Here is a 12,843-nt window from a genome sequence, read left to right as displayed (position 1 = left end):
AGCCAGGGGGTGCTGTTGCACCTCCAGGACCAGAACCCCGGTAGCAAGGCTGTTTTTTCCTTGTAGGCAGTTCTGATCTCTTGACCACTCAACTGGGTAGGTACTGATCAGTAATTCACATCTTTTCAGCACTCAGACTTGCACAGATCCATCTCCATTTGGAGAAATTTCAGTTGCCCAAGGAGTTAATCTAGAGTGTTCTCCTTTCCTTGCTATTCACTTCCTGATTCAAAGGAATCAGAACTCCAAGCTTATAAGATATGCACAAATAGTGGGAAGATAAGGAGAAGTTAAACAAATAACTAAGTCCAAGCCGTAGCCCTCCCAAACTAGAACCAAGAATGCTGTTAACTTAGTCGAGTTCTCCTCAGATGGGTTCTCCACCTAACCTCTACTGATGGGGCTGGTTTCTCCTTCTTGAACCAGATCAGACAGATAACCTCTTCTCCTTCTCTATGCCTGCCTGTCCTCTTGTCTTCCTCACATCTTTTCCTTTTCCCTTCATTCCTAGTTCTTTTTTGTTCCTCTCCAGTCCCCTCACATAGCCCTAATCTGCACCACACCACTATTAAACTCTAGGGTTCTGAGCACTGCCACTGAATTGTACTATTGTGATATGCGCTACTAGAGTCTGGGATGAGTTCAAACTACTTTTGTTTGAATTGTGAATTTTATGAATAATACAACGGTCACTGCGCCACCCAAGTCTGCTGACATGGTGGGCGAGTGGTTTTATTATAACATGAAGGCTCTGTCTCAGCTTTGTCTTTGATGTCCTGATCCCAGCCTTTATCATTGCATCATGTTCACAGCACTAAATGAGCTCAGCTACCAAAAGGACCACACCTACCCACCCACTTCTGTCTAAAATAAGACAATTAGCAAAACTATATGAAAGGCTCTGAACCTTTCCTGCTGCAGACAGATCTTAGAAGCTTGGTGCTTTTAGCATCTCAAGGGCGGGGCTACTGGCATTGCTGACACTGGTTTTAAACACTAGATCTCTCTGAGAATCCCAAACAAAACAGGGAATTACTCTGGCCAGAATGGTGATGCCCCAGTGCTGGGAGCTGGCAGCTACCCCGAGGCAGTGAGGACAGATTATGATTTGAATGAGTTGTAACCTGCTCTGAAACCAAAGCTGCTGTTGTATATGTTTGGAGACCGGAGCATCAGAACACCAAACCCAATGTTTTCATCTCCTTCTGATGACAGAAACCCAATTAAAGGAGAGCTGGGTGACAGGTTTCGCGCTAACCACAGCTCGGCAGAGGCCCTCAGCAGCTCTCAGCTACCTGCTTTATCAAATCTGTCACTTCCCCCGTCTCTAGGAATTGGTAATAAAAAAGATTTGATTTGCCTCTAATAGGTGTCAAGATAAAATCAATGGTCTGTCTGAAATTCGGGTAATTTCAAACCTGCAGGTTTTCTACCATCATAAAGCAATTTACACAAAAAGGGGAAAACAGAGAAAAAGAAAAATTAAAAGAATTAAATGTTACAAGGCTGGGTTGTTCAGCACATCAGAGAGAGATAACACTGCTCGGAGCAGGATGGCCTTTGATTAAACACAAAATAGGCTTCTCTTCTCTCTCACTCCAGCTTCTTTCAAACAGAAGATGCTTTAAATGCAACACTCCCACCTCTCCCTCTGCACAGAGTAACAGTGTTTCAGAGATGAGAACAGCCTGAGTAAGCATCCCCTTCTATTACTGCCAGCTTCAGGGAGAGGAAGGCTTCACTGCTGTATCCAGAATAAAAAAGTTGAAACTCTTGCTTATGAGATGGGCGAAGCATCAGCCTCAGCAAAAATATGGGAAAATCCTGCAGTGCCATGGTAAAATCAGCACTTTAGCTTTTCTTTCACTCAGATTTCTTATTTCATACCTTCCTCCTCTTGGGGAGAGTGTGTGGATCGCTGCCACCACAACTTGTTCCTTCCATACCCCATCATCATGTTCTGGACTTGAAGAGCTCTTATCAGATAAGGCCGCAAGCTATTGGGCTTTGCTCAGCACGAATGGTAATGATGGTGGGAAGCTGTAATGTAAACAGCGCCGAGGCATTTTTACCAACCTGTCATCATAGTGGAAAACACAGTCTACACAACAGCTCCCAGTACTGCTAGAGCCGCAGCAGTGGTTAGTTATGGCTGTGAAGTTTGCTCACACAGACAAAGGTTCAGAGGCTTCTAAACAGAAGAGGTTCTACCCAAAGATATTGGAAAAAGCATCTGTTCTTGCATGCCTGACTACAACACCAAAATCTCAATATGAGAACATAGTACACAGATAAGGGTGTGTGGGATGGGCTTGGTTTGGGCTAAAGAGGAAGCATCTGTGGACTGTGAAAGGAACTTCTGGAAGTTTGTCAGTATACCCATCCATCAAGGCTGGACTATGCCAAGCTATTCAGCCTTCTGGCCCTGTCCCACTTCTTACCTGGAGAGTGAGCTTCTCCAATTTCATTTCCAGAGACTTGTTCTCTTCTTCCAGCCGCCCTCGGTCAACCTCCAACTCTTCAATTTTTAACCTGTAAAGACAAGGGGAAGAAATACACTGAAACTCCAAATGCTCTAACCCTGCTTTAGTCCCACCACTGGAAGGAGTAAAATAATGAGGACCCAAAGACAGAAATCACACACCTGTCCAAAAATATTCTTCTAATGGTAAGACACCACATTAAATGAAAAAAATAAAACAACATTATTGCACCGTTAAGTATGCACAGGTAAAAGACCAATTTATCAGGAAATTCAATATTTACAGTTCTTACACCAATATTACCTTGGCCAAGTCAAGGGGGTGTTTTTTCAGCGTGTCTGTGGTTGTTCTTTAAAGAGAAAAAACTAATTAAGCTAGTTAATAATGTTCTAGACACCAGCAATGATTGCACTGCCGCTGAAGATCACGGCGGGACTTTGGCGGCAACTCAACAGCTACGGCTATTTTTGGCAGCACATCAGCGGAAGGTCTTCTCTTCCACTCTTCACCTGGGGATGCGCGAGCCAAAAAGTTTGGAGACTCCTGTTCTAGACTATCATAAATATAAAGGAAAGGCTAATCACCTTTAAATCCCTCCTGGCCAGAGGAAAAACCCTTTCACATGTAAAGGGTTAAGAAGCTAAAGATAACCTTGCTGGCACCTGACCAAAATGACCAATGAGAAGACAAGATACTTTCAAAGCTGGAGTGGGGGAGGGAACAAAGGGTTCTCTCTGTCTGTGTGTGTGTGTGTTGCTTTTGCAGGGACCAGAGCAGGAATGCAGGTCAGAACTCCTGTAAAAAGTCAGAAAGCAATCTAGTTAGATATGTGTTAGATTCTGTTTTGTTTAAATGGCTGATAAAGTAAGTTGTGCTGAATGGAATGTATTTTCCTGTTTTTGTGTCTTTTTGTAACTTAAGGTTTTGCCTAGAGGGATTCTCTATGTTTTGAATCTGATTACCCTGTAAGGTATTTACCATCCTGATTTTACAGAGGTGATTCTTTTACTTTTTCTTTAATAAAAATTCTTCTTTTAAGAACCTGATTGCTTTTTCATTGTTCTTAAGATCCAAGGGTTTGGGTCTGTGTTCACCTATGCAAATTGGTGAGGATTTTTTATCAAGGCTTCCCCAGGAAAGGGGGTGTAGGGCTTGGGGGGATATTTTGGGGGAAGACGTCTCCAAGTGGGCTCTTTCCCAGTTATATTTGTTAGACGCTTGCTGTTGGCAGCAATAAAGTCCAGGGACAAAAGGTAAAATAGTTTGTACCTTGGGGAAGTTTTAACCTAAGCTAGTAAAAATAAGCTTAGGGGGGTTTCATGCAGGTCCCCACATCTGTACCCTAGAGTTCAGAGTGGGGAAGGAACCTTGACATAGACACTGAAAAGTCATACATCACACAGGTAAAGAGTGGCTGGAGAAAAGGGTGAGAGGCACTCTCCTGTGTCATTCCTTATAAACCACTAACATCCTGGGCACCTACTTTTTCCAGAAGATGTTGCAGTATGACAGCATCTTCAGATGTAACTTAGCGTTACTCCTCACACTGTGTTTAAAAGTGCTTTTAACCCTTCAGGACATACAAAAGGAAGAGAGAATTTTTTCTGTAAGGAAAAAACATAGCAGCTACTGAAGGTCAGAATCAGATACCCAAAATGTTCAGAGTCAATGACATCCTCATATTCAATATTCTGCATTTTGGCTCAAAACCTCTGACAAATCTCTCAACACCACCCACCCTCCCAAACTAAGGGGTGATACTTATCTCTTGCCTCCTACAGAATAAGCATTCTGCCTGTGGTAACAGCTGAGGTCTGCCCTCCAATACCACATGTAAGTGTCTCCAGAGAAAGCAGGGTTTGAAAAGGGATCAAGCTGAAACTGGATTATGGTTGAGCCAGGATGTTTATATGGTATTTCAAATGTACTTTTAAGGTTTAATAACTGATTCCTGTCCTTAATTTCATGCCCAGGAAGATGTGGTACTTTATACACTGTTCTAGTGGGATAGAGAATGTGTGTTCAGAATGTTTGTTATAGTCTGAGATGCCTGCCATTTTTCAGTACAGTCTGTCTAATGTGTTCCCCCTCTGGTTATTGAATGAGATTTTTTATTTCTTGTCTTATGAACATTCAGCTAGTTGAATTGTTCAATTGTTTACATTTTCACTCTGCCTCCTTCTGCAAAGAGAGAGATGTGCATTTATGAAATGGAGCATCCAAGGGTATATCTACATTGCAATTAGACACCTGAGACTGGCCTGTGCCAGCTGACTTGGGCTTGCAGGGCTCGGGATGGCGGGGCTATTTAATTTCCATGTAGATGTTCAGGCTCGGGCTTCAGCTCAAGCTCTGGGACCCTCCTGCCTTGCAGGATTCTAGAGCCTGGGCTCCATCCCAAACCTCTGCACCACAATTAAACAGCCCCTTAGTCTGAGCCCTGCGAGTCTGAGACTGCTGGAACAGGCCAGCCGCAGGTTTTGAATTGCAGTGCAGAAGTTACCCCCAACAGACTGCAGCCAAAGGCACCTGCTCCCCACCCCCATTGTAATGGAGAACCAGGGTGCAATATCTCTCCTTTATTGACTTGGCACCTAAGCAATGGCTTGTCTCTTGTGTTGGCTGCTGGGGCCAACATTGCTGTTCTCATTCCTCTACTGGTCTATGTTTGATACTGTAAAGTGCCCTGGATCTCCACTGGGGGATACTGAGAACCACAGGCAAACAGTCTGTGTACTTGGTCTTTCCTAAACAGCCCACGGGAGCACTTCCCAGTGGCAAAGAGAGAGGCATGGGAGAGCCTCTCAGTATATAACATAGCAGAGCACTTGCAGTTTGCAGTTAAACTACCAAAGAAGATACTTACTTGTCATTGACATTTTTAATTTGAGTAAACTCAGACTCAGGGCCCAGTTGGTGTTGTGTCTGGATTCTCCAACAGATATAAAAGGCAGTGTTAAGCTACATGCTACCATCTGGTCCACTCATCTAGGTGCCAACAATAAAAAATGCGGCATCCATTTTCTCCCCAATTCTCACATCTCAACTTGTGCACCAGAGTTATTCTTCCTCAGCTGTAGGTAGTTCTACAGGGGTTTGCAAGTAAGGAGAACAATCCAGGACAAACTCAAATGACAAACGACAAAAAGTAAACTAGAAAGAGGTCAGGGCTCAGTATGGTCACCTATCAATTTAACATTTGACCTAGACTGAATACAAATGCAGCTTTTCAGTGGGAGGAAGAGAGAATTGTCATTTACTTGCTACAATATTGATACTATAAAATGCTGAGTTTTACTGGTACAGGAAGTATCATTGAAATTCACTATTGAATATCTACCCATTCATTCGTTACAAAGAAGCTTGAAAACATGCAATTGTTTAAATTCTTGACAAAATTGCGTCAAATCTCTTAAGGGGCTTTTCTGGAGCAGATGCAGTGAAACTTAAGGTAACTCAAAAAAGAAGACTGTAAAGGCACAACATTTTATGACACTGCCTCCCAGGCTCTAAGGGGGAGATCTAGTTAGTAAAAGATCACCAAGGAGTTGCATTTACTCTGACTTGTGTATCTACCCCAGTATCTTGGTCTTGCATGTGTCTCCAATTCCAGATAGTTGGAATCATTCTGGTGTTGGGCACACAGCATATATACCACTGTCCCAATTTAGAAGGACAAAACAACAAAGAGAAAAAACTCTACATCTCCAACAAAGCCTCTTCTACCAGGAAAGGCTGATCCATGAAATACCTCGCCATGCAAATCTCATTTATCAGGGAACTGCTTAGATGCTATGGTGATGGGTGCCATAGTAACACCTAAGGCAGACAGACTGGTCATTCATATTTTTTAAGCAGGAAAAAATGAAGTATTTCTCCAACTCTCTCCTTCCAGAAAACTCTCAGAGTCCAATGGAACTTACAGGTGCTCCCATTTTTCTCCTTATTGTCCTTATTTATAAGATTAAAATGTTGGCAGATATAGCACAGCACAGTGTGATTGGCAGCATACTATTGCCACTGATAGGGGCATCTCTCACGGTATGCCCCATCTATGAAGAGGGCACTGCCATGTAGAAAAGCTACTGCTGAACTGGAAACTATTGAACAGAACAGAAAATGTATGTGTGGAGAAGACACTATTAAGGGATCCAGATGGCAATGAGATGGTATTAGGAACAGAGCAGAGATTTCCAGCAAGTGTGACTAACAGGCATTGACAAGGACATGAATTTCTTTTGAATCACTGTAACTCTACCTACTCACTAAATCCATAGACAACACTTAGGATTTACTGGAGTTTCTGTTTGACAGCAGAAAGAAAAAGTTCAGATTTGTTCCAGTTGAAAAGATCCTTCAGCTGTTGCCACTTAAGTCTTTACTAAAGCTGTTTTTTAATATATTACTTTTATTTATTTGTTATAAAACAACAGCCTTTGTAGATTTATCACCACCAAAGTAAAACGGGTTACTGACTAAACACGGTTTTGTTATACCCTGTGGTCAACAAACTAAATTGTTCGACCACCCTTTCCCATTATGAGATCTGAAGAATATGGCAAATATGATTTACAGGGGACAAGGGATGTGTGGAATGACAGCATTAATAATGCCTTTTATTGTCTCCTCGGAAGTAATAAAGTTGGGAAAGAATTTCACATTTAGAGCTATAAAAGGTCTGACGAAAGAGCACTTTGTTCTCGAGGGATGAGGGAGAAAAACTGATAAAGTCTTTCAAGCTTCTCACTGAAAATTTACTTTCCATAGCAAAGAAAAAGGAGACAAAATATTTTTTTAAAGCTTTCACTCACTCACAGGATGTGAATACAGATTTAAGGGATTAATGTGGATTTCATTGTCCTTTGTGACTATCCTGCATTTGTTTTCAGAAGTTAGCTTTTAACAATGAAGTTTATATGGAAATGCCTAGAAGCACACCGTTCTTTCCCCTTTCCTTTCTATGGCTTCTGACAGTTCCCTTCAATTTTTCAGGTTCCTTCAGGAGAGCAGCTAACTGGTGGGGTTGGGCTTAGTCCAGGAGAGTGGGTACATCGGATTGTAGATGAATTGTGTCTTGAGGCCCATGGTAAACGTTAGCCGTGAAAATAATTCCCTCATTAAGTGTGGGGTTTCTTTCCCCACCTTCCAATTTGGAGAGTTTGTATTCTTCTTCCACCTGTTTTCTACCAAAGTGAATTTGTAATGGCAAATTGTACAGGGAAAGAATGTAAGTACAGTCGTGTTCCTAGTTCCTGCATCCCCACTGGCAGCAGGCAATAGACTCCAATGACTAGAGATATACCACAAACAAGGAGCAGCAGTGTGAACTGGTGGTGTGGAACCCCGCAGGGACAGCTTCTCTAGGGCTTTGTCTACACTACCAAGTTTTGTCACCAAAAACTGCCTTTTGGTGACAAAACAGTAAAAGCGTACACACTTCAATGTGACTTTTGTCAGAAAAACTCCTGGTTTCGACGACAAAAAACTTCCACCCCATAGGAGAGACTTTCAGTGTTTTGATCTCTACTGCCCTGCAGGCATGTGCCCCTCCCCTTTCAAAGCTGCAGAAAGTATCAGACAGCTGAGTGCGCTGCTCCCTTTGGGGAACAAAGAGCAAATCATTGGAATGCTCCTGTTCTGCCCTGCACTAGGAACACAGCGACAGGCAGACTGCTGTCGCAGGGAAGGAGAGACGGCTGTGTTGCTTTGACATTCCTCAGCATGAAGGCCTCACAGAGCGACTCATGAGGCCGCTCCGGGCAGCTCTGGGAGAACCGGAAGGGAATCCTCCCAAAATGCGCAGCGATCAGCTCCGCCTTCCCACAACACTGCACTGTGGGATACATATCCACAATGCATTGCTCGCTCTGTCGATGATGGTGCTCACAATGTGGACATGATCTGTCAACAGAGGGAGTAAGTATGAACACCCTTTGGCAATTTTTGTTTTGTCAACTTTTGGGTGTCGACATAAGTTTTGCCAACAAAACTTGATAGTGTAGTAGACAAAGCCTTAACACTGTAATGGAGAAGGAGGGAAGGGCACAATGATTCCTTCCCCACCAGATTCCCCTTCCCACCCTCCAAAACCTCTCCTTCCTTATCACACCCACCCAACTCATTTTTGCTGCAGGGAGCCACCTGCAGGCGGCCATGTGAAGGGTTCTCCCATGGTCCACTACGAGAGCAGCTATGGACACACAGAACATTCAAAGACTATTATATTGATTTTACAAATGTTATATGTATCTTTATGGGGCAACTTCTAGTTGTATTCCTGGCTAAATGGGGGGAGCCAAAGAGTTTTCTGCAGGAACTAATATCAAGAGAGCAGGGGGTAATTAGAGCAAATTCCTAATGCAGGTATCTACTCTGTGGAAGTTTCACCCCCTAGGGGAAATAGCACGTATAGGTCTGACCTGGTTCAAGAGGCCTGGTAAACAAAGACCTTGACCTTGGAGAGGGCCACTTATGCTTAATCCAAGAATGGACATGAGACTGTGATGCAGAGGGGCAGGCCCTGCAGTACTTTGGAAACCGACAGGGTTTCCATATGGAAGATGACGACACCTGATAAGCTAGATGTTTACTGTTTGTAAGATACCTTTGTTTTGCGACACCTGGCTGATCATCATCTCACTGCCCCTGAGAGAACAAAACTATGGGTGCTGAACTAAAGTCAGACCTGCTGAGATAATCTTAGTGATTTGCAGGAGTCTGCAGCCTAAGACCCCAGTCTGGAGGGAGTGGATAGCGAGATGCCACCTCAAGAAAGATGACTAGAGGCCTGAGACTAAGTGAGGTGGCCACAAGGAGGATCACAAGTGCTTAAAAGTGCAGCTATCTTGGGAAACATCACAACCACAACAAACTATTCCGGTCCCCATGCAAGGGGGAACCCTGTGAAAATTTCTCATGATTCCCTGACAGCAAGGGTTTACCTGTGTTACAGTAAGAGAGCTCTTTACTGATTCCCAGCCTCAATGCATGGGGGATGCCAGAAGCAGGAGAGGTGAAACACCATTCCATTCCTAGATTGGGTAACTCTGGAGCCACAAACCAAGTGCTTTCTCCCTAATTCTGCAGAGAAGAGAATTCCATGTTCTGCTGGACAGAAAGCAGAAGAAAGACAATGATATTTGAAGTAGGCTGCTCCTGAGAAGAAAACAGACTACAGCAGCAGAGCAGTACATCTACTTGTGTGGAGAAGGGGATGAGAAGTTGCTCACTAGCCCCAGATTGAAGAAGCCTCCAGCTGAAAGAAAACACTTCATACATTGTGTGTTTTCTGTTAGAAACCCATGGCCCACGAAACTTGCACATGCTGAGCAGCAAGAAGGGATGAAATCAAATAAGCAACTTTATACTGTTTCTATCCACCTTGCAAAGAGAGTCATAAAACTGTGACAAGGAAAGGAAAGCAATCCAAGTTCACATCCTTGCATGCCACACTACGCAGGCCTGCTTAACCACCAAAACACCATCACCAGGGTTTGGTACATGTTCTGTATTTTATTAAATACACCAGCACCACCCTTGCAACAAAAAAATGGTTCAATGACAGGCTTTCATCTGAACAAAGAAGGTTTAGCTACACTGGGAATCTACCAAAAATAATCTTATAGTAGATCTGAAGGGTCAAATGTCTCAGATGACCTAGCTGCAGAAGTGTGTGGTCCTGGAAGTGTTTGTGGTGTGTGTGTGGTGGTGAGGCGGGAGGTGGATGGTGCTGCTATGAGAGGCAGCCCCAGAAACTTGGCCTCTTAGCCTGACACAGCTTTCAATTCTGCCTTCAATTTATTGCTCCTCACTGGAGAACTGTTCCAGAATATAAATGGCTTTGCTGGGGAGGAGCCCACTTCTGGGACACTCTATTTGAATTCTGAGGCACAATTTAAATGAAAGAAGCAGAGTTATGGGGTTGACAGGCAAAGGACTCACACTTAAAAAAACATACCGTTTGAGTTCTATTTAGACTGCCACGCCTTTAAGAGCAGGACAGGGGCTTCCTCTGCTTGCAGAGCACCTAGCACATAACTGGCGCTCAGTAATAAAATCATTGCAAGAGATCTGACAGTGCCGTTTGTGAAATCTAGGTTTGCAAATCAAGGAAAAGATGGACAAAGTGAGAAATGAGATCCATTTCCACTGTAAGGAAGGCATCGGCAATTTCCGGAAGTCCTGGAATATGTGGAAATCCAGTTGTTTTGTTTTCTGCTATCCTTGAAGTTGCTCAGCTAATAGATGGCAAATGCTGTTTAATGAAGATAAACACTGAATAATGAATCTTGGAGGTGAAAATAGAGAGACTGGAATTGCTCCTAAGTGGAAAGGGTGCTGTAGTCCATACTAACCAGGAGAGAGGGGGAGACTGGGGAGTTACTGTAGAAATATCCTGACAGCCTCCAGCTCCCAGAAGACAGCAAACAGGATGCTGGTTTTACTGATAGAGAAGCATAATATTAATCAGAATAAGGGATGAGTTGTATTGCTGCTGGAGAGATTTTGAACACCCCAGTAGTACTGCAAACACCGTGCTTCAGGATAGTCCTATGTGCCCCCTGGAGAAAGTGAAAGACAAAATGAGATCAAGTCTCAAACCAACACTCACATCATGAATAAGGATTTAGGAAGAACTGATTTACCCTCATGGGAAGGGGGAACAAAACCATGGTGTGACCTACAGTACCACCTCATTAAAAGATGATTTGGTGGAGGGAGGCCTCCAAAATTCTGCCACTCCATCTTGTGGGAGCTGTCTCTGAGAAATATATCCCAAAGGGCAGTTTAAGAGCTCTCTATTGTATTAGAACAGCTTAGCTGAACACTGACCATTTTCAAATCCATTCCATTCTAATACTGAACAACACTTCTAGAGCTGTAAAACAAGCCGGGGGGTGGGGGTGGGGGGTGTCGGGATTTAGAAAATCCATAAAATGCAGGCCAGTAATTTGTGCCTCCTACAAAATCCTGCTTTCGCTCTTGAGAGGCAGCAATACTTTTACAGTGATGGAACTGAAAATAGAAAAGAATTAAGAGAAAGAAATCCAGCCAAAATCTCACTTCAGCTCAGAACCACAAATGAAAGTTGTCAAGATCGAACAGATTGGCTCAGTTTAAAAAGAAGGAACTTTATTAAAACATCCTGGATACAGATGAACTTTCTGTGCTCGGTATTTATTGTTTCACCTACCTTGAAACAAGAGCTGTAAATACTTTAATAAATACACTGAAAGGTTGTCGAGTTTCATTGTAGCTTTTGTAAGGGTTATGTATCCTCTGCTGAAATGCTGTTTTGTAACTTCTCTCTCACTGAATCGCAACACGTATCCCTCTGCCATCTGCAACTGCACACTAGGGGAACCATTTTTCTTTTCTCTCCAGCATGGGAAGCACATCAGCATTACAAAAGGCTGTTTCTAAGCCTCTCTCCGTGGATGCCAACAGGTCCTGCACTTAAAGTCCAGATCCAGTAAAAATAAAAAACAAAGAACAAAGCTGTTCCACAGGGAGGGAAGTAAATGGGGTGATGAAGGAGCCACTGCAACATGAATTAACAAAGGAAGAGACTCAAGCAGATTCCAAAACCAGAGCATGGAGAAACCCCAGGTAGAAAAATGGTCTGAAAATGACAATGTGTAAGAAAGGCTAGAGGCCCTGGGGCTTTTCCCTGCCTCCTGGAATTTTCCTGGGTTTTGGGGGGTGAAATGAGCATGAGGTAGGTGGTAGGTGGACAAAGAAGGATTCTACTATGAAACTATCCTATCAGGAAAAGGTCAGTGTAATGACCAGCCCTAAAGCTTAGTTACTTATACTGTAAGCTTCCTGGGCCTGTCTTTTTGTTATGTGTTTGTGTAACCCACACACCACCTCGGTGTGGTGTTCTGTCTCATGTAGTGGCACCGAGACCACTTAGAGATTAATTAGTCTGCTCTATGCCTTAGCTAAGAGCCATATGGCTTTTAGTTCATGCAATAGAGGCTCATGCACTAAGCTCCAGAGGTCCCAGATTCAATCCCGCCTGCTGACGACCAGGGTCTGTCGGTATTATATTTGTTCAGATGGGGTTCTGGTCTCTGACTGGAATTCCTAGGAGCTACCACAATATAAATGATGGGGATGCAGCATTTGTTTCTTTTTATAATCCCAACTCGGTCTTTCCCCTCTCCCCATATGTGTAACAAACAGAAGGAACAGCCCCTAGCACATGCTCACCTGAGTGCATTCACTTCCTCAGTAGTTATGAAGGTGCTCTGCGCTGCTGTGCATGCCTGAGACTTCAGGCTCTTTAGCTCCACCTCCAACTGCATGAATAGGACAGGAGGTTAGTTCATGCATCAGAGACATGAAAGACATGGGT

The 12,843-nt window shown here is 43.5% G+C and overlaps 1 protein-coding gene across 12 annotated transcripts in view; it reads right to left on the bottom strand.

The window, feature by feature from the left end:
• MAD1L1 (mitotic arrest deficient 1 like 1) overlaps positions 1-12,843 on the bottom strand; it is a 551,618-nt gene that overhangs the window by 224,920 nt on the left and 313,855 nt on the right. For all 12 annotated transcript variants that reach the window (XR_006274883.1, XM_038419935.2, XM_043494295.1 and 9 more), the window contains 2 exons: positions 12,699-12,787; positions 2,442-2,532 (listed from right to left, as the gene is read on the bottom strand). Coding sequence is in view for 11 of the 12 variants with exons in the window: in XM_038419935.2 (XP_038275863.1) it covers positions 2,442-2,532; positions 12,699-12,787 (180 nt within the window). In the remaining variant the exon portion in view is untranslated. The remainder of the gene's footprint in view (positions 1-2,441; positions 2,533-12,698; positions 12,788-12,843) is intronic.

Source organism: Dermochelys coriacea, chromosome 10 (genome assembly GCF_009764565.3).
Source record: "Dermochelys coriacea isolate rDerCor1 chromosome 10, rDerCor1.pri.v4, whole genome shotgun sequence".
Classification (NCBI taxonomy): Eukaryota; Metazoa; Chordata; order Testudines; family Dermochelyidae; genus Dermochelys; species Dermochelys coriacea.
Note: the sequence above shows the minus strand (reverse complement) of the source record. Positions and strands in the feature narration are given on the sequence as shown.